The sequence below is a fragment of the Sciurus carolinensis genome, chromosome 2, assembly GCF_902686445.1.
Source record: "Sciurus carolinensis chromosome 2, mSciCar1.2, whole genome shotgun sequence".
Classification (NCBI taxonomy): domain Eukaryota; kingdom Metazoa; phylum Chordata; class Mammalia; order Rodentia; family Sciuridae; genus Sciurus; species Sciurus carolinensis.
In genome coordinates, this window is record NC_062214.1 from 122599310 (window position 1) to 122619926 (window position 20617).

A 20617-nucleotide genomic window follows, 5' to 3' on the forward strand; every position below is an offset into this window, starting at 1 on the left:
ATTCATTTTTCTGCAAATGATATAATTTTGTTCTTTTTGATGGGATAATACTGCATTGTGTATGTATACCACATTTCTTTATCTATTCTTCTGTTGAGGGGCACCTAGACTGATTCCATAAGTTATCTGTTGTGAATTATGTCGGCATAAACTTGGGTATGCAGGTATGTCTATAGCATGAGGACTCTCATTCCTTCAAGTGTATCGTGAGAATCGATATAAATGGGTCACATGTAGTTCTATTTTTAGTTGAGGAACTTTCACACTGATTTCCATAGTAGCTGTGATAATTTGTACTAATTTACATGCCTGCTGTGTGTAAGTGTTCCTTCCCTCTCCCTCCAACTTTCCAGAAGGTATTGTGTTTTTGTTTGTTTGTTTGTTTGTTTGTTTTTGCAGTGCTGAGGACTGAACCCAGGGCCTCACACACACTAGGCAAATTCTCTATCTTCGACTTATATCCCTAGCCCTAGTTTTTGTATTTTGATGATAATCATTCTGACTGGGGTGAGATGGAATCTCAGTGTAATTTTGATTTTTGCATTTCCTTGATTGCCAAAGATGTTGAACATTTTTTGTATAATCATTGATTCTTTGCATTTCTTCTTTGGAGAAGTGTCTGTTTAGTCCATTTGCCCATTTATTGATTGAGTTTTTTCTTTGATGCTAAAATTTGAATTCTTCATATATTTTAGTTATCAAGTCTCTGTTGGAAGAGAAACTCTCATTCTGTATGCTGTCTCTTTGTTCTGCTATTTCCTTTGCTATGCAGAAGTTCTTAACTTGATGCAATCCCCTTTGCTGATTCTTGTTACTGTTTCCTGAGCTATAGGAGTCCTATTCAGGAGTTGTTACCTGTCACTATCTCCTGAAGGATTTTCTCTATGTTTTCTTTTAGCAGTTTCAGAGTTTCAGGTCTTATACTCAGGTCTTTGATCCACTTTGAGTCCATTTTTATATGGGGTAGAAGATAAGAATCTAGTTTCAGTCAACATATGGATATCCAATTTTCCTAGCACCTTTTGTTAAAAAGGCTGTCTTTTCTCCAATATATATTTTTGACACCTTTGTCAAGAATCAGATGACTGTAGCTGTATGGGTTTATTCTGTGTCCTCTATTCTACTGCATTGGTCTGTGAGTCTGTTTTATGCTGGTACCCTGCTGTTTTTGTTACAATCTAATTTTTTTTTCACTCAATATAAGTGCCCTTGATACCTTCCAGTCTGCTGCATTTATCAATAATTCAATCTTTTTATTGCTGAGTAGTATTCTGTGGTATACACATACTAAAGTTTGCTTGATCCTTCCCCTACTGGAGGACATTTGGGTTGTTCTCAGTTGTTGGTTAAGATGCATAAAACTGCCATTTTATTTATGTACAGTTTTTTTGCATACTTACATTTTAAATGTCCTAATTTAAACACCCAAGAGTGCAATTTCTAGACTGTATGATAAATACAAATTTAGTGTTTTAAGAATCTACCAAGTTGTTTTCCAGAGTAACTATAAAATTTTATATTCCTACCAGAGATCTGCATCCTGGTCAGAGTTTGTCATTATCACTGGTTTTTCAATTTTAGCTTTTCTGACAGATGCACAGGGGTCTCTCTCACCAGTCCAGAGTTCTGAAATTCTCTCTGCATCTCTGTCCCCTTTGGAACCCTGTGAACTCAGGTTAACCTGGCCTTCTTGGACCCCCAATTCTGTCTCCTCAACTCAAGGAGATTGACAGTCTCTACCTGGGTTCTCCCTCTCTCTGATGCAACCTGAAAACTCTACAGGGAGTAAGCTAGGGATTTATGGGGATCATCTCAGTTGTTTCCCATCTCTCAGTGATCCCAGTACAATGAGAAATAGCACATTTAGAATCAAAGTCTTAAATGGATTATCAGTTTTCTAATCAGGATGCCTCTCCTATCTCTACATCAATCAATCAATCATACATTTTTTTAAATCTGACTAGAAGTCAAGGATTTTGTCATCAGAACTACCATTATTCATCTGTAGCATCTGAGATATCAATCTCTTTGAGTCACTTTATTTGTAAAACAGAGAGTCAATCTATATGAATCTTACTTCCTTCTCTGATAGTCTAGGATATTAAAAGACACTTGTAGGAGAAACAGTGAGCAGTGTTGGTAGCAGTATTTAGTGTGGTGTTGGTTCTTATTCTGTAGCTATTGGTCCTTAGTCCTTAGTTATTTTTAAACAGGAAAATGGTATTGATTGTATGGGCAATTAGCATATGTTGGTAATTGCCGTGAAATAGCAAGAACAACAACAAAAGCTAACACATTTAGCCTTCAGCATCTTATGTAATATTTACAATAGCCCTGTGACATAAGTGCTACTACACTCCAAATTTAGAAGATGAGAAAACTATTGCCTAGGGGAAATAAAACAAAAAACAATAACCACAATCACAAATAAAACATATGTTAAGTCTAAAGTTTATTCTTAGACCACAGACTTAGTTCCTTTCTTCATATTCAATTAAAGGTTGGTTTCAAATGATCTCTAGTAGTAATCAGAACACTCCAGTAATAAAGAAGCCGGTGAAGCCTGTAACTGAATATATTGTCCCTGCTGACCCTAGACTATTGCTGGGCTCAGTAGAGGATTCTCCATTTCCCTTTCTGTTGAAAAGAGAATTTGCCAGAGTGAATGGGCAGAATAGACACCTAAGAGGGACAGCACAAGCAAATTGTGAGGGTGAAATGCAGCAAGTTCCTCACGCAAAGCAAGTTTCAAGATTGCTTAGTTGTTCTAAGTTATCAACATTGGCACTCCAGAAAGTCAACCCAGGTGACCGTGTGGATTATAGAAGTGTTTTTCCAAATCACCATTTGAAAGCTCCGGTCTGAATGACTATGGAAAACATATTCCTAAGAGGCCTCATTTATGTCTAGAGAGGATTTTTTTTTTAGTGCTTTAATGATCTCCAGAGTACATTTTTTTTTTTAAATATATTTGTATTGGGGGGAGGGAAGGGAGTAGAAAAGCAGCCCCTATACTGGGCCCTATTCAGTGGCAGTTTCTTGTTCCATAGGGTTAAGGAAGACTTTGAGGAAATAAAAGTTGTTTGGAAAAATCCAGGTGTAGTTGCTTTGTATGTTGTGATGGGTAGAAGGGATGAAGTGAAGTGTGAAGGTCCTTCACACCCTCCATCTTGCCTCAGCTTATGTCCTGGAACCCTGGGGCGGAGAAAGCGCCACTTTCATTCCTGTTTCTTGGGATTGTTGACCGCCACGTAGTGATAGAGAACCACAAGCAAGAAGAGCGACACACCCAGCATGTTGGCGAAGATGGCGAGCTGCACGTCCGTGATCATCCTGACCAGTTTGGCTCCGAGGCTGCCTGTGCACCAGTTGGAGGTAGGAGACCTGGACCGGAACCTCCAGAGTACATTTAACAATATTGTATCATGATGTCAATGTTTGCTAAAGAAGATAATCTTAGCAACCACATTGTAACTTTCCTGGCTCTATTCATCCAGCCTATAGGGATTAACGATAGTGGTGCTTTGGATAATCTCTTATCTAGGGCTAAATAATCAGATTTGTAAAATCTAGGTGTTGCTATGGGCACATGGCTGATGGTTGGAGGATGGAAAGAAGAGTGGAGTGAAGGGCTGGGTAAAGGTATAGGCAAAGAAAGGTATGTGAACATTTACAATTGACTCATGTACTCCAAATCTTCAAATCAAGTCATGATACCATTGTAAAATGTAAAAAATAAAATAACCATGTTGGAGAGATGGCCCAAATAAAGGACAAAGAACATAACTTAAAAGACAACTAGGTTTGAAATTCATGCAAGAGGTCAGACTGGTATAAACCGCAGGTAAGTGGGTGCAATTCAGGAGTGGAACGATGGAGTGATAAAACTGTCTGGGCTTTTTCAGGATGGAGACATTTCCTGTCCTGGAAGTCTGGATCTGTCTTATTGCTCAAATAGCCTTACTTCAAAGTGTTTGTGGGAGCAGAAAGGCAAATTGACTGAGTATAATTGTTTAGTGTTGGGTTGGGGGAGAGGAAGGAGGAGTGGTTTAAGAAATCATTCTGTGTTTAAGAGCACAGGAACCATAGGAGATAACCGTTTTTATGCAGACCAGCATCCGGGTCACTGATCACAGAGAAGAAAACCCTGGGAGGAAAGAATTTGAGGAACTGGAAGATACAAGAATCTCTGAAGCTACTTAGGAGTGTATGTAAGTCACTGTATTGTGTACCTGAGGGAACAACATGAGAAATTCTATTTTTTTTAACTAAAAAAATTATGGAAACATTTTTATCTTTACAGAAAAGTTGCAATAATAATTTCTCAATGTTTTTTATTCAGAAACATTATTTAAAATTTTTTTTCTCAAGTTTTTTATAATTTTCTTTTTTTCCTATAAGCATGCACTTTATTCATGCATACGTTAATATTTCAGTATTTTCTAAGAGAAAGGCTATTCTCTTAAATAATCTGAATTTAATTTTAAAATTTATTATATGAAACACTGAAATAATAATATTATCATCTACTGCACAAACTATATTCTAATTTTTTCAACTGTCTCAATAATGTTCATTATAGCATTTTTTTTTTTTTTCTTGTAGAGAAAGTCTCTCTTTGATAGGGGGTGATACTGACCTAGCAAGACAAAGATACTCTCATTGCTTCGGCTCTCATTAAGATCTTTATTAGTAAGGAAGCTCCAGCAGGTCAGTTGTTTGGGTTTTTTTTTTGTGTTTTCATTCTTATTCCACTTCTTCCCTGAAAGTACAAATTAGCAGGACTACCTAGGTACTAGGCGGTCTTTCACAGAGGAAGGAATCTGATATGACAAGATGTAACTTTAGTAAGAATGGAAGATTGAGACTGGACATCTTCCCTCCAGTCTCAGTTGAATAGACTACAGTACTTTTTGTATTCATTTTTCTTTTTTTCTTTTCTTTCTTTTTCTTTCTTTCTTTTTTTTTTTTTTTTTTTGGTCCTGGGGATTGAACCCAGGGGTGCTTCACCTCTGAGTCATACCCCAAACCGTTTTTATTTTTATTTTGAGACAAGGTCTCACTAAGTTGCTTAGGGCCTCATTCAGTTACTGAGGCTGGCCTTGAACTTGTGATTCCTTGCCTCAGTCTCCCAAGTCAGTGGGATTACTGGTGTGTACCACAACACAAGAATTTTTTTTTTTTTATCCTTTTGGGGAAAAAAATAATAGTAATGAGCAAAAGTCAAGTTAATTACTTGATTAAGAATTTGATTATTTAAGAATCATTGGTGCCAGCCTTCCTCACTTAGTCCTCATCTATAAACCAATTTCAGAACTGCTTTTCCTGGTCACCTTCCCAATCTTCAGGATCTGCCTTATACATTAACAGGAAAACCGGGAGTAGGGTGGGGAGGGACAGAGAAATGGGAAGAGAAAGACAAAGGATTACTGTTTTGGGAGGTGGAGCCATGTGGAAAAGCAAGGGGAGACCCCAAAGCCGATGTAGGGTTTAGGGAGGGCACAGTCTCCATTGGTGCCGGTTTTCATCTCAACATCATATCCTTCTATTTCCCTCTTCCCTTCCAGGTAAAATGAAGCTGACTCTTGTACAAATCTTTTTCATGCTGCTGCTGCTGCTGCTGGGCCTGGGCCTCGGCCTGGGGCTGGGGCTTCACATGGCCTCAGTGGTCCTGGAGGATAGTGATCAGCCACTGAACCAGTTTTGGTCCAGTGACTCACAGGACAAAGTCGAGGCCACTGAGAAGGGAAAGGGCATACAAACCACAGAAAGCCTAGTGCTCAGCAACAATGGGACAGGGGAACCTGGCTGGCCAGAAGATAACATCTCCAGTGAAGACGAGGTCAGAGGAAACAGGGTGCTCAGGGATGAGACTCTCTTGCGAAGCAACAAAGAAGATCTTAGGCTTGGCTTAGAGGCCAGGGAATGCAATACCATGATGGCAAACAAGATGAAGGAGCACAATCGCAGCTGCATAACGGAGTACACATTCATCCATGAGAATCTCAACACAGTCAAAGCTGTCTGTAGCAGTCCTGTGGTTGCCTGTGACCTCAAAGGGGCCAAATGTCACAGAAGCCCCCGTCCCTTTGATTTAACATTCTGCAAGTTGTCCAAACCTGGCCAGGTCACTCCTAAATGCAATTATATGACTTTCATTATGGAAAGGGTCATCATCATAACCTGCAATGCCATGAACCTCCAGTTAACATCTATACAGTGAAGCAACTCATCCACTTCTTTCTCTTTTACCTTATTCTCTTCCTTTTCCTTTTCCACTTACACTTCTCAAGTTGCGCTCCTCCTCTTAGGTAATCTGGCAGAGAAGTTTCTAGGAGGAGAAGATGAATTATTCTTTATCATCATCTTCTGAAAATGTCATTCTTCTTTGCCTTAGGGGTCATCCAATTTGCATTTTATTCCTGGAATTAGAGGTGCTAAAGAGAGTAATGATGCCCAGCTTCTCTGAGTTCTCTATTTCTCCTCTCCAATCTCTGTCCTGGAAGGGGATAAGTAAGTCCTTCTTGTGGCCTGGTTGTTAGTCTGTTCCATGTCTGAGTGTGCCTTTGAGTGTGAACTGACAGAGTTTATTTAATACTTCTGTTTCCCATATTCTTCTCTGCTATCCACCTCAAGCCTCTACAGCAATCCCTTGAGACCCTGGGCTTTGCACACCTACACTTCTGCGTTGAGGATGCAATTAAAATGATTGTGTTTGTGACTGTGTCTAGAAAACCACGTGGACCATGTGTCTTACCCTGAACCTGGAAACAGAGCCTAGGCTCAGGGGTCTGCAGACAGGTGGTGCAGAGGCGTATGTCAAGACAGAACATGCTGGGGCGAGAACTGCACTCTTTCTCCTGGCCCTTCCTGACTCTTTTTCTTCCCATTTTCGTTTTGCTTTGTTTCCCACCCCCACCCCTCTTTCCCCATTTTCCCCCTTCTGCTTTATTTTCCCCCTTCTTTTTTCTGTCTCTTTTTCCTCTTCTTTTTCTTTTGGGGCCCTTCTTTCACTTTCTCCATATCTTTTTAGATATAGAGTTTTTCAGTCAGCTCATACTAGTCACTTCTGCTTTGCCAGGTAGGATGAAGGTCCTACTGAGTCTGGCAGAAGGGTTGGAGGGAAGGTAGATCAGAAGTGAGAAGAAGAGGGCTGGGGAGATAGCTCAGTTGGTAAAGTGATTGCCTCAAGCACAGAGCCCTGGGCTCCATCCCCAGCACCACAAAAAAAAAAAAAAAGAAGAAGTGAGAAGAAGAGAAGCAGAGAGGAAGAGAGAGCACTATCTCTCCAAATTAAGAATAAACAGTAGAAGAGTACTCACAGGAGAAGCTCATTAAATATGGGATGAATGAAGTGGGAGGAAGTCTTATTCTCATTCAGCACCTTGCCCCTTTCTTGTGCTGAAGAACAAGGAAAGTTGGTGAAAGAATAATTTTGGCATGTATTTGGATCTATTTAAGAAGGGGAAAAGCAAAATAAGTAAATAAATAAAAATAAAAACAAACAACAACAAACAAAACAGGGAAGGGCAGGGACGCTATGGGGTTGAATAAATAGAGGATGCAAGTGGCTGCCCTCAGCCTATTTCCTCTAAATTCAAATATATCAAAAAATAAGTGTAGTTAGAAAGCACGGGGGCGGGGGAAGTTTGAGAAAATAGTTATGAGGACTCACCGTGTGGTTTGGTTTTGAGATTTCCTCCCCTTAGGGTTTTCCTCGGCTTCATCTTCCTATCTGGTAAGAGACCTGAGTCAGGACTGCACACACACGGGAGACGGGAGAGAAGAAAAAGTTCCTTGACTCTGACCTGCCCCCCAGCGCCCCCTTTGTTTCCGTATTTCCTTAATCCTTCCTGTTCTTTGCGGAGGACAGCCATTTGGATGTGTTGTTCTGTGTCCTCCGAGACTCCCCCATTCAACATTTCCCTTTATACGCTGACTCACCTTTCCTGGCAATGACCTCTTGAAAACAGTGTTGGGCAGGAAGTGTGCCTGCCTTTGTGGGCTGCCCTGACATTTGAGTGGTGGAGACAGGAGAGGCAGGAGGTGATGACACAGCCAGTGTAGACTCCTCTTCTTCCTGATGGGGGGAGATCAAAAGGTCACCTAAGACAAGGTAAAAAATGAGGAGTGGAGTCAAAAGAGATGTAAAAAAGAGCAGAGTAGGAGTTAGAAATTTGGTAGGTAAACCAGGGCTGTAAGACTGGGAGTGAATGTGAAAGGGTTCCAAGCATGTCTTCACCTTATCCAGAAGCCAGAGGCCACTGTACAGAGAGAAATAGTAAAAGACAGGGACAGCTCAGGGATTAAAGCCTATCTTCTCTCACTTGCAAATACAGCTACATCCTTTTATGGGTCCCCAACTTTCTCCTCTTAGGGCTCCTGCACTGCTCAGTGAGGACTCCCATCTCCCCATTCTGGTCTCTACTTTGGAGGAATCTCAGCCATCAGGCTTTAATCTGACTGTGGAGATCAGCTCAAGAAACCAACTTACAAGATACTCTACAGGCTCCTAGTGGCTCCAGCAGGAAAACACAGCTTCTATGGCCAATGTCACATGGTGACAAGGCTTTGTGGATATCTCACCTCCTCTTTTCAGCCTTGTGACAGGTCCCTGGACCCTTATCCACAGTCCCTAAATTCCTAAAGCTCTAAAAATCAAGGTTTTTTCCCAAAGTGACTTTAAAACTCCCTTAGTTATAACACCTGACTAAATTGAGAACATGAGGCTTATTATCTTTGTTTATGCTATGCAACCATTACACATTTTATTGTGGCAAGATCAGTGTGTTTGGTCATGAATATTGCCTAAGATATGCTCTTCTGTGGGTGGTTCAGTAGTATATTATGTATGTATATGCACACACATAATATCACTTTTAAAAATTCAAAAAATTCTAAGTTCCCAAATGTTTTGGCCCCAAGTTTCAAGTAAGGGATTGTGAACCTATGTTTACTATTTCATGAGCTCTTAATTAATTTGAGTATATCCTATGTGATCTTAGTTATGCCACAAGCATCTTTGTGGAAGCAGTTATATCATGAAATTCTTCTATATTCTTCATCAACACATTTATTGATCAATAATTTCCTACTTATTGATTCTCCAGTACTTACTCAGAAGTTATAATAATTGCAATGAAGCATAGAATCACTTAGGAGAATTAAGAAATTCTGTGACTCCAATCAAGTACCAGAAATATGAGGAGAGTTGAGTAGCCTAATCCATGATTCAAGGGCTTCATATGAATTCTTTTCTTTCCAAGACAAGCAGGAAGGAATCTATGATTGTATTTCAGGCACTCTTTTAGATGCTGTCATATATTTGGTTTTAATTTATTCCTAGTGCTCGCTTCGGCAGCACATATACTAAAATTGGAACGATACAGAGAAGATTAGCATGGCCCCTGCGCAAGGATGACACGCAAATTCGTGAAGCGTTCCATATTTAAAAAAAAAAAAAAAAAAAAAATTTATTCCTATACGGAGGTAGATTATGTTTACTCCACTTTACATGTAAGTGACAGTCTCAAAAAGAGTAACATTTTCTGTTACTATAACAAAATACCTGAAGCTACCTAAAGAAAAGAGGTTTATTTAACTTTCAGTTCTAGAGGTTGAAAATCCAAGATCAGTGACTCCATCAGTTTGGTTTATGGTTAGGGTCCCTTTAGTTGGGTCACAACATGGCAGAGAGCATCATGGAGGGAGCACATGCAAGAGGGAGAGAGCACAGGCAAGACAGGAAGCTAGAGACTTGGAAGAGGCAAGTCTTACTCTTTTATACCAACCCACTCTTGTAAGAGCTAACTCCTCCACCAGACCAGAATTGATCCCTACCAAGAGCAGGGCTCCTAATGACCTAACCACCTCCTACTAGGCCCCATTCCTTAAGGGTTCTACCACTCAACATAGCCACACTGAGGACCAGTCCTCTAACACATGAACACTTTATGGACAAACCATATTCAAATCACAGTCCCCACTTACCTTGATGAGGATCTCCCAACTCATACATGACTGATTGGTATTTTAGATGGAGGCTTATGGTCCTTCTCTTCACTTGCCGCTCCTGTTTGCTTACAGTGGTTCAAAAGGATGAGATTCAACTCTAAGTAATTTAGGGCCTAGACTATGTGTTTGCATCAGTTTAAAGCATTCATTGTGCTAAGAACATATGTACTAGGTATTAGGTAAATGAGAGAGAGAGAGAGAGAGAGAGAGAGAGAGAGAGAGAGAGAGAGAGAGAGCGAGAGAGAGCAAGAGCAGAAAAGAATCTCCAGGTTCTGGGTCCTCATGAATATGGGTCCTGACAGTCTGGATGATGATGGACACTTCTTAAAACGTTATTCAAAGTTTTTAAAATCACAACCAATCTAAATCATAATATATGTTTAAAATTTTGACTTTTACTAGGATGATTTCTTTAATTTTTTAAAAAATATGAAATATAAAGCTTTTTCAGAATCAATCTCTTGCTGTCAGTCTTTTTTTTCTCTCTCTTTCTTTCTTTCTTTCTTTTTTTTTTTTTTTAATATGGTGTCCTTATGTTGCCCAAACTGATCTTAACTCCTGTGCTTAAGGGACCTTCCCACTTCAGTCTCCTGAGTAGCTGGGACTACAGGTGCAAGTCAACCATCTGGCTTCTCTCTCTTGTTCTCCTTTAATTCTTTCTCTCTTCTTGGCCTGTGGTTTGCCCTGCTATACAGACTGCTTCTTGGGTGATGTAGCACTGAGTGTATTAAAAGTGACTGGGAAGAATGAATCCTCTACTATTTGCACACTCAGATACTTATTCACAACACTCTATACAAATTTTACTCACTGTTGGCAGCTTATTTGAATTACCTTGGGAAGCTTTAAAATATGAAAAATGCAATTCCAAAGGCCCTCTTGCAGCCATATAGATTTAATTAGTCTGAATTGGAGACTGGGCATCAGACGAGGTCTAGGCATGGTGGGGCTACATTACTATCCCTTCCAAGGTAGTTTTTTTTTTTTTTTTTTTTTTTTTTGTGAATCAATGTTTCAAAGACTGTTAACAGAGATGTTGAAATGATTTGGGAGAATTAAACATAGGCAAATGAATTTCTTTTCTCAAGAGCTTCTCACAGCCTTTAATATTAATATACCTTGTGGAGTTCTAATAATAGAGATCATATTTAACATTTCTGTAATTATTCCCACCAAATAATCTCCCCACCCCCATCATTAGTAGCATTTTCTAGATCTAATGTTTCCAGTTGGAAAACACTATTCTAGACTTTCTTTTCTTTCCCTAGAGTTTTCTAAACCTTTCACCTGGCTTCCTTTATCATGAGGATTTATCCTAAAGACTGACGTCTAGTTAAGATTATAAAATAATCTATGCTCAGATTATCAAGAAATGTGGTTTTGTACACCACAAAAGAAAAGAACCAGTTCAGACAGACAAGGGATATATGACCAGGGGTTAATAGTAACCATTGGTGGACCAGAGTCCTAAATTCATCCTGTGTCTAGGACATATTTGCATCACCCCAAATCAGTATGTAAGCACCATTCTGGTGGCTCATTCTCACATGATCCCACAAAAGAAATATCATACTAGCCAGTGGGAGAAATCTACTTGCCAGGCCATCCTCATGGAACCAGTGCCTGGTCTTGGGGACTCAGAATGACCCCACAGATGCAAGTCCCAGCACTCTTTCAAGAATTCTGGTTGACCTCACATATGGGGTGGTGCTGTAAAGAGAAGAAATGGGACCCAAGCCCATGTAAGTCCCAGTCCTATTTCAGACAGACATGGGAAACAATTGCAGCACAGCCATTTAAAAGCTGTTGTGCCTTCGGTAGTTGCTCTGAGCTCTCAGCACCTCAGGTTCTTCTTACGTACAGTGAGATAATGATAGTACCTACTTTATACTGTTGCAAGGATTACATGAGGTTAAGTAGCTCTAGTGCGGCTCTGTGAATGTTGGCTGCACCTAGTGGTACTGCTGGGATCACTGCTCAGAGAGAGCATGTAAGTATTTGGACAGGGTCCTTCTGGAGCCAGCGCTGTAACACAAAGTGCAATACCATCAGCACAGGCTTGAGTTTCAGGTGCATTGACTAGTGTGTGGGGTCTTATAGAACCCCTTAAATTTCATTTCTTGGATGGCAACAAAATTTATATACTTGGGGACAGTGCAATCCTTAGACATGAGCAAGCAGGAGCGCTGTCCTGGGCCCAGCCCCTCAGGGTTTCCCTACACTTTGGAATGTCTTCTGCGTAGGAAGATGCCTGTGAGGGGATTGACTGGGGCTGTGATGGTCTCTGGGTGTGGTGCCCCAAGGTAGGACTTGGATCTTTGTGGGCCTGGGTCCCATTTCCCTTCTTTATTTCCTTCTTTTTTTTAAATATATTGAAAACTCATAAATTAGTAAGAAAAGTAGTTTAAAATAGTCTGAGAATATGAAAAGACAAGAAAAACATGAAAAAATACTAACTTCATTAATATAAAAAATGCATTTTAAAACAATGACATGTCACTGTTTACCTATTGAAATGGAAAAAATTTAAAAATATATAATATCCAGTGCAGGCAAGGATGTTGCCACTTTCATACATTGCTTGAAAGAGCAAACTGGCAATATGTATCAGTACTGTGTATGATATAGCCTTTGATCCAGTAATCATACTGTCAAGTGTCAGTCTCCTAAGGAAATAAGAATGTGAACAAAGACAGACAAAAAAATTTCATCAACAGCAATTATAATAAAAAAATTAGAAATGACAAGGTCCAATCATAGAGGATTAGTAAAATAAGTCATGGCTTAAATGTTTTTAAGGCTATTTAATGACATGGGAAAATAATGTAATATGAAACGAAACTCAATACTAAGTAAAACTGCACAGAATGCTTCTCCCAGTGACAACATAATCTTAAATTAAAGGATATAATTGAAACAATTCTCTCCCCTGCTCCCATAAAGCCCTTCTCTGCTCTAAGCCATCTTTCCAGGGCTCCTTGTTAGAGATGTTTCTCTGCCACTCTAATTCACTCCTTACCCTGCTCTTCTTTTGTTGCTGGCCCTTCTCAGGACGAACACCTCTCTCTGCTTAACAATCTTTGAGACAGAGAGAAGACATTTTCATGCCATCTTAACCTTCTTAAAGGATAAAGTTTGCCCTAATATCCATCACCTCCTTCTTAGCTGCTCCAACCAACTCTCTTAGGACATTTGTTTTTCTAACCCTTACCTCCATCCTCCAAAGCACAAGATGAGCACGCAAATATTTTTTGAAAAAATATTTGAAAAAAATAATCAAATCCAGATAAAGAAAATCAAATTACTGAGTTTAGTTGGATTATAGGAGATTTTCATTTTTTCCCCACAGTATCCTTTTTCATCCACATTTCAAATGCATACCACACATGGTTTTATAATAAGGAGAGAAGGAATAAAATTGTACTTTTTCCTTCATTTAACTGTCTCCTAGGTCTAGATTAGAAATGTGCATGCTTGATCTGGAATGATAAATATAATTCAGTTCCAGATACTTTGGAAAACATTTAAAAACTGTGGTAGCCAGGCATTGTGATTTATCTATATTATACCTACCAACATACAGGTAGCCTGTAATCCTAGCTACTTGAGAGGCTGAGGCAGAAGGCTGGGGCTAGAGGATCCAGGTCAGCCTAGACAACTTAGTGAGAAACTGTCTCAAAAAAAAAAAAAAAAAAAAATGCAGCAGCCAGCAATGTAGCTCAGTCTCACTCTTGCCAGGCAAAGTAGACTGAGCTTCATCATCTAGCAGTTTCATCCCTAGCGGGACCCGAAAGGACTCCAAGGGACAGAGTCATTGCTACTTTCAGCAACATTTTGATATAGCACATAATTTGTTGATATTCCTGACTCTGTACCCTACATCTTACCTGTAGACCTACCCTTTCTCTCCTCTTTGTGTTTGCAGATTGGGCTCCAGTTATTTTCAGAAAGTGATTGAAATCACAGTGATGTCACTTTTAAGAGAGCTAGTCTGGTTCTTTATTAGGATTATGATTCAGAAATAAGGTAAGAGGTTAGATTTAGGGGAAGAGGAAGGGAAAGAGGAAGATGGTGGTATTTGGGCTAAGCAAAGGGGACAATGAGGCAAATGGGTACATCATAGTTCATTGCCTGTATATATAGGACTGAGGAGGCATTAGGGTTCCCACTGTTGTAGAATGTCAGCTATCCTGCACTGGCTTGAAGCTCATATTTGGCATTATAGCCCCATACACAAGGATTTAAAATTATTAACTGCAAAGAATGAAAGGGATTTTGGGGCACCTTTATCAGGTGACAACAAGAAAATCAAAACGTAATCAAATAACCCTTATTCTATGAATGCTTTTGTTTGAGTTTGGCATGGTATTCATTCAAGAAAGAAGATGAAGCACTTGGTCTGTCCTTGAGCATATCTATAAATGAGAACCAGAACAGATAACTGTGATAGGAAGAGGAGGGTGATGTGATTGGGTCTAGCCCTGGGCTCTGAGAGCTGCAAAAACCGGCATACAGAGAGCAACGGTATTAGAAGACTAAGGAAAGTATATCCAGAGAAACTGCTGATAAAGGCTCCTTTTCACCAGGCAGGTGCAACCATGCTCCAGCTGCTGTGGGTATTCTTTGCTGAGAATTCACAAATGTCCTCCTCTTCAAAGAATCGTTTCCAGTCTGTGGGGACCTCCTTGTTGGGAATGCCTAAGAGGTCATGTTCTTCCTCAAGGGTAGCCCAAAGCTGATCACTGACTAAGATATAAAGGAAACTGAACCTCTCGCCTTAATTTTATGGCATTAATCATGTTTAAGAGCTCCATGATGGGTCAGGTTTGAGGCTAGGTTTTTGTCGAAATCACATCTCTGTTTTGCTTTTCCTTCTACACTCCCTAAGATCAGTTCCTGAGAGTACTCCCTAAAAGCAAAATCACTAGCTCAAGAATCTCCGTCTTAGTCTCTGTTTTTAGGCTAACTGGCCTAATATCTTTGCTAAAGGCAAACTCTGACAGGAGCTGCTTTTAGAATGTACATATTCTAAGGAAGAGATAAAAAACTCATTTTACTTGAAGTTGTCTATGGAGCTGAAGGACAGAGGCCCCCGTTGAAGCTCACTTCAGGCAGGCAGGCAGGCAGGGTAAACTCTGTAATGTCAGTGAAGCATACCCATGGGATCTTGGCACTGTAAGTTTTAGGAAGCTGGGCCACATCAAGTTTGTGTTGAACTCCTAGCTTTAACATTTATTAGCTGATCTTGCATAAGTAAACTCTCTGGTTCATGTTTATCAGTAAGTAGGAATTCCTAGGTGAACTAACACAATGCCTTATACATTGCAAGTGTTCAATGTATCTGTACACACACACACACACACACACACACACACACACACATTTAATGGAACTCACACTACCACTCAAGAGGAAGGTGCACCAAGGAATCAACTGCCCTTGAATCAATGATGTTATCACTATTCCAGGTTTCCAACTTTCTCCATCTAGGGATGGTCAGCCATCTCTCATCATTATCTGAAACTACAGAAGCTCTTGATAAGAGTTGACTTTTAGTTATGATAATTCAAAATTTTTTCTATACATTCATTGATACTCTTCATTTCAAAAAGTGATCTTGAGAGCTAGAGGTACAGCTCAGTGTTGGAGCATTTGCCTAGCATGTTTGAGGCCCTGACTCTGATCCCCAGTATTGAAAAAAAGAAAAAGGCAATCTTATTTTCCCTTTCCTGGAATGTGGCTGAACTTAATGATTTAATTCTAATGATTGGATGGAATAAAAGTAATGGCATGGAGCTTCTGAGATAGTTCAAGAAAAGAATTTGTCTTTCCCCCTAGCACTTGCTTCACTCGCTCTGGGGTAAGGTAGTTGCCATTCCTTGAGCAGTACAGCAACACTATGGAAAGGAACTCAGGTCTTCTTCCAACAGCAGGAAGTAACTAAGGCCTCCTTTCAAAGGTCAGGTGACTGAACAGCCTTCGGATGACTGCAAACTCATGGGACACGCCGAACCAGAGCCACTCAGTAACTTGTTTCCACAGTCCTGACTTTTAGAAACTGTGCCATAATATTTATTTATTTAAAGGGTCTCATTATTTGCACAGGCCAACCCTGAACTTCTGGGTTTCAGAGAGCCTCCTGCCTCTAGAGTAGCCAGGATTACAGGCGTGCCCCAGCACATTTGACTTCTTCTTTTTTTTAAATTTGGGAACAAAAGAATGACTTTACTTCTCTTCTGCCCCTTCAGCTAATAATTGACTTACTTTTAGTATATTAGTTAAAAAACATACAATACGTATCATTTCTAGGACATTTATAAAAGTAGGAAATGTATTTGTTTAGTTGTTTATTTATATAAAAATATAAAGATTATTTATATTCCTGTAAGTTCCTTACAAAGAAGAAAGATGACACTGGCGAATGTGGCTGAGGGTCAGGGTCCTGGACTGGTAAGAACACACATGGATACACTTAATTTCCAAAGGGCAATTTGCAGCAAAACTCCTGACATTTTTTTCTTACTGTTTGACTCAAGGATTCCACTTTCCACAATTTATTCTAAGGAGTTAATATATCAAGTGCATAAAGATGTATGGAACAAGGATGTTTATTGCAGCATGGCTTTTAATGGAAAGAGTAGAAAACCTTAGATGTTCTATTTTAAATGGCATTAGAAGTTTAACAGTGAAATAATACTCAGTTCCTTAAGGTGATGGTAAGACCTAAATTTATGGACATGGAAGATTGCAAATGAATTCAATGAGAGAAGTTTATGGTGTTTATTATGATTCCAATTCATGAAAGCATATGCCTATATTTGTAAAAAAAAAATACTTGCATATGTTTGCAAGTAAAAATAATTCTGGAATGATAGCTGTCAAAATGTCAGTGGTTAGGTTTTGGTAGTAAGATTTAGGGTAATTTTAATTAATGAATTTTTTTAACAAATAAAACTTGTTTTTATTTGAAGGACTGAGACCACTATGTACAGACACAAGAGGGGAGTTTTATTTCCTGGTCTCTTCCTCCTTGGGCAGTCTTGATGAGCTCTTCCTTCTTGGCCTGGAGGCGCTCCTCACGGTGCTTGTGTGCCTTCTTGGTCTTAGACCTGCGGGCCTCAGCCTGGTCAGCCAGGAGCTTCTTGCGGACCTTATCTGCCTTCAACTTGTGGATGTGTTCCACGAGAATCCGCTTGTTTTTGAACACATTCCCCTTTACCTTCAGGTGGAGGCTGTGATACATGTGACGGTCAATCTTCTTAGATTCACGGTATCTCCTGAGCAGCCCGCGCAGAATCCGCATCCTCGTCATCCAGGTTACCTTCTCCGCATTTCAGCATTAGCTATACCCTCTCGCTTACCTATGCCCACATACCTGCCCTTCCGGGCAGCCAATGTATTTTTCGGGCATCGAGCCCGGGAATGGACAGTCACTGGTTTGTGGATGATCAACCCATCTTTGATCAGCTTCCGGATCTGCTGGTGAGAGCTGGCATTGGCAATTTCACTGGTCTCATGGGGATCCAACCAGACTTTCTTTTTCCCACAGTGGAGGACGCCCAGCAAGCCTCTTCTGAAGCCTGAGCATACTTATGACTGTAGCTGTGGCAGCGAAAGGAAAGAACTCCTTAATGAATTATTTTTAAAAATGTATTTGTGTTGTCTAGTTTTTCTTCTAGTGATTTGAGACATCAAGAAAAAAAGCAATACAATTCATTGTATAACTTTAGGAAAATAGGATGAAAAAGAAAGTTATGGTCAAATGTACTCACATTATCAAAAATTAGTCACTTTTAATATTTGGTTGATATTATATTATGCTTTTTAGCCTTTTATGCAAAAAATGTGTATACCTTTTCGTAATAATAAAAAGATCTACATTTAAAGCAGGAAAAAATCCATTTCTTTCAGTGAAAAATCTCTACAACATTTAACCGATATAAATTAGACTTTTGACAGACAAAGCACAAGATACCTTTAACAGCTCCGAAGGACCTTTTAAGAAGGTGGTAAAGCCAGAAATCCCAACCTACTAAAAGAAAAATGTAGGCCCAACACATCCTTGTGTCGGCTTAGAAACTGAATTCCTCAACAAGATTCCTAAAGCACAAGAAGTAAAATCAAGAATTAATAAATGGGATAGTATCAAACTAAAAAGCTTCTTCACAGCAAATAGAACAATCACAAGTGTGAACAGAGAGCCAACAATATGGGAGAAAATCTTTGCCATTTACATCCAAGACAGAGTGATAATCTCCAGGATATATAAAGAACTCAAAAAAAAAAACAAAAAAAAAAACAAAAAAAAAACATAGACACAAAAATAACCCAAATAACCCAATCAAAAAATGGGCAAAGGGACTGAACAGACATTTCACAGGACAATAAATACCAAATGGTCAACAAATACATGAAAAATGGTTCACCATCTCTAGCAATTAGAGAAATACAAATTAAAACTATACTGAGATTTCACCTCACTCTAGTCAGAATGGCAATTATCAAGAATACAAGTAACAATAAATATTGGCCAGGATGTAGAGAAAAGGTTACATTCATACTTGCCAGTGGAACTACAAATTGGTGCCACCTTTCTGGAAAGCAGTATGGAGATTCCTCAGAAAACTTGGAATGGACCCACCATTTGACCCAGTTTTCCCACTCCTAGGTTTATACCCAAAGGACTTAAAATCGGCATACTACAGTGATGCAGCCACATCAATGTTTATAGCAGCACATTCACAATAACTAAACTATGGAACCAGCCTAGGTGCCCTTCAACAGATGAATGGATGAAGAAATGTGGTACATATACACAATGGAATATTACTCAGCTATAAAAAAGAATGACTTATGACATTTGCCAGTAAATGGATGGATCTGGGAGACTATCATACTAAGTCAATAAGCCAATCCCCAAAAACCAAAGGTCAAATCTTGTCTCTGATTAGTGGATGCAAACACACAAAAAGGGGTGGGAAGAGGGAAAGAATAGAAGTTTAGCGGAATAACAAAGGGGAATGAAGGAAAGGGAGGAGGAATAGGCATAGGAAAGACAGTAGAATGAATCTGACACATATGTACATATATGAAAACACCACAATGAATTTCCACATCATGCACAACCACAAGACTGGGATTCCACTTAGAATAAGATATAATCCATTTTGTATAAACATATCTAAATAATACTGTCATGTATATCTAAAAAAGCAAATTTAAAGAAAAAAGAAAGCAATAAAGCACTGTGCTGATTAAAACATTATATAAATTCATTTTGTAACTCTAGGTTAGCAAAGGAACTGAGGTTAGTTGTAAACAGGTTTTTAATCTATTCAAGGCTGATTAGCTAATATCAATTTGATTGTTAGCAATCACAAATTTAGGGCTTGTGTATCAATATGAACCTTTTCTAACATGACAGTTGTAAAAATATACTTAAAAGAGGCAAATCAGTTTTCAAAGCTGATATCTAATATCAGATTCTCATATCCAATGTAAATATAACAATCAAAATTCAGGGAATGGATATAAGATTTAGGTTGCTGAATGAAGATATATAAAACGTTAATTTCAGAAAGTACTACTAGGATTTATAATCAATTTTCAACATCACTAACAAAAAAACCCATAATTTTTTACTCATTATAGAGGGATGACATTCTAGAAATCAGAAACAGAAACCACACACAGGTTATTTGTGTTTTAAATCATCTGTTAGTTTTTTGGCTTATCTCAGGCTTGGAGCAAGGAAAGAAATACCAAATACTTAATTAATTTCCTTGAGTTAGAAATTCTGCTAGTATGTGTTAAATAATACCTAATAATGAACCCTTTTAGAAATTAGTATAAACTCAGTCTAAACATTTTACTGCATAAGAAAATTTTCAAGTCTGTTGAATAGTTAATAATTTATATCAATGAGTATTATATAGAGACAAAAGAATTACACATTTATCAAAAGAAAACACAACATATTTGAATTCTGAAAATCCTAATATTTTAGTTGTGAATCAAGGTATTACTCAAAAAACAAAATGATTGAGAAGCTACATTCTCAAGAATCCAATTTTTGCAAAGAATAAATAGGACAATAGCAGTATCTCAAAGCAGGTAAGCCCTTCAGATTTTATCTTAGACTGTTGTTATTAGGCTACATAAATAATATTTTATAACCCTCAATTCTACTTGGAAAATCCTTCATAAAAGGGCTTTTATAGCAAAACAACAGAAAGCTTTCTAAAAACTGAACATTTATAAATGCCTATCCTCTATGTTTATGTATTTAATGGCAATCTTTAGATTACTCATGGAGATCAAGCAGAGTTAACATTTTAAAAGTTATTTAATTGCAAAAATTCTAACAGGCCAGAAACCAAAGTGTTACCAAATTTTAAAGACATCCTTATTATCAACAAGTTCAGATTAACTTATTTGTCACAGATTTACAGTCATGTGAATCAAAACACATTTGAGCTAACTTAATGGGTTTACATTTTGCGCTTAATCTAAAAACCGATTTGGTATCATGCAAACAAATAATACCTAAGAATATAAACATATTGGCACATACAAGAAAATTTCAAAGCTTAGATTTATCACA

General features: G+C 38.7%; 2 protein-coding genes, 1 non-coding gene and 1 pseudogene across 3 annotated transcripts; 2 read left to right on the forward strand and 2 right to left on the reverse strand.

The window, feature by feature from the left end:
- Positions 1-2470: 2470 nt before the first annotated feature.
- On the reverse strand, positions 2471-4320 carry LOC124978090 (dolichyl-diphosphooligosaccharide--protein glycosyltransferase subunit 4). The gene has a single exon (XM_047542158.1). The coding sequence runs from the start codon at positions 3330-3332 to the stop codon at positions 3219-3221; it is 114 nt and encodes a 37-aa protein (XP_047398114.1). The 5' UTR covers positions 3333-4320; the 3' UTR covers positions 2471-3218.
- Positions 4321-5572: 1252 nt separating this feature from the next.
- On the forward strand, positions 5573-6223 carry Rnase10 (ribonuclease A family member 10 (inactive)). The gene has a single exon (XM_047542157.1). The coding sequence runs from the start codon at positions 5573-5575 to the stop codon at positions 6221-6223; it is 651 nt and encodes a 216-aa protein (XP_047398113.1).
- Positions 6224-9345: 3122 nt separating this feature from the next.
- Positions 9346-9452, forward strand: LOC124978583 (U6 spliceosomal RNA). The gene has a single exon (XR_007107551.1). It is a non-coding gene; the product is annotated as a U6 spliceosomal RNA (small nuclear RNA).
- A 7570-nt stretch (positions 9453-17022) lies between these two features.
- Positions 17023-17602, reverse strand: LOC124977470 (60S ribosomal protein L19-like; annotated as a pseudogene).
- Positions 17603-20617: the final 3015 nt, after the last annotated feature.

Bases quoted from the DNA above. Each gene is read 5' to 3' on its own strand.
- LOC124978090 (XM_047542158.1), bottom strand. From the start codon at position 3,332: ATGATCACGGACGTGCAGCTCGCCATCTTCGCCAACATGCTGGGTGTG.
- Rnase10 (XM_047542157.1), top strand. From the start codon at position 5,573: ATGAAGCTGACTCTTGTACAAATCTTTTTCATGCTGCTGCTGCTGCTG.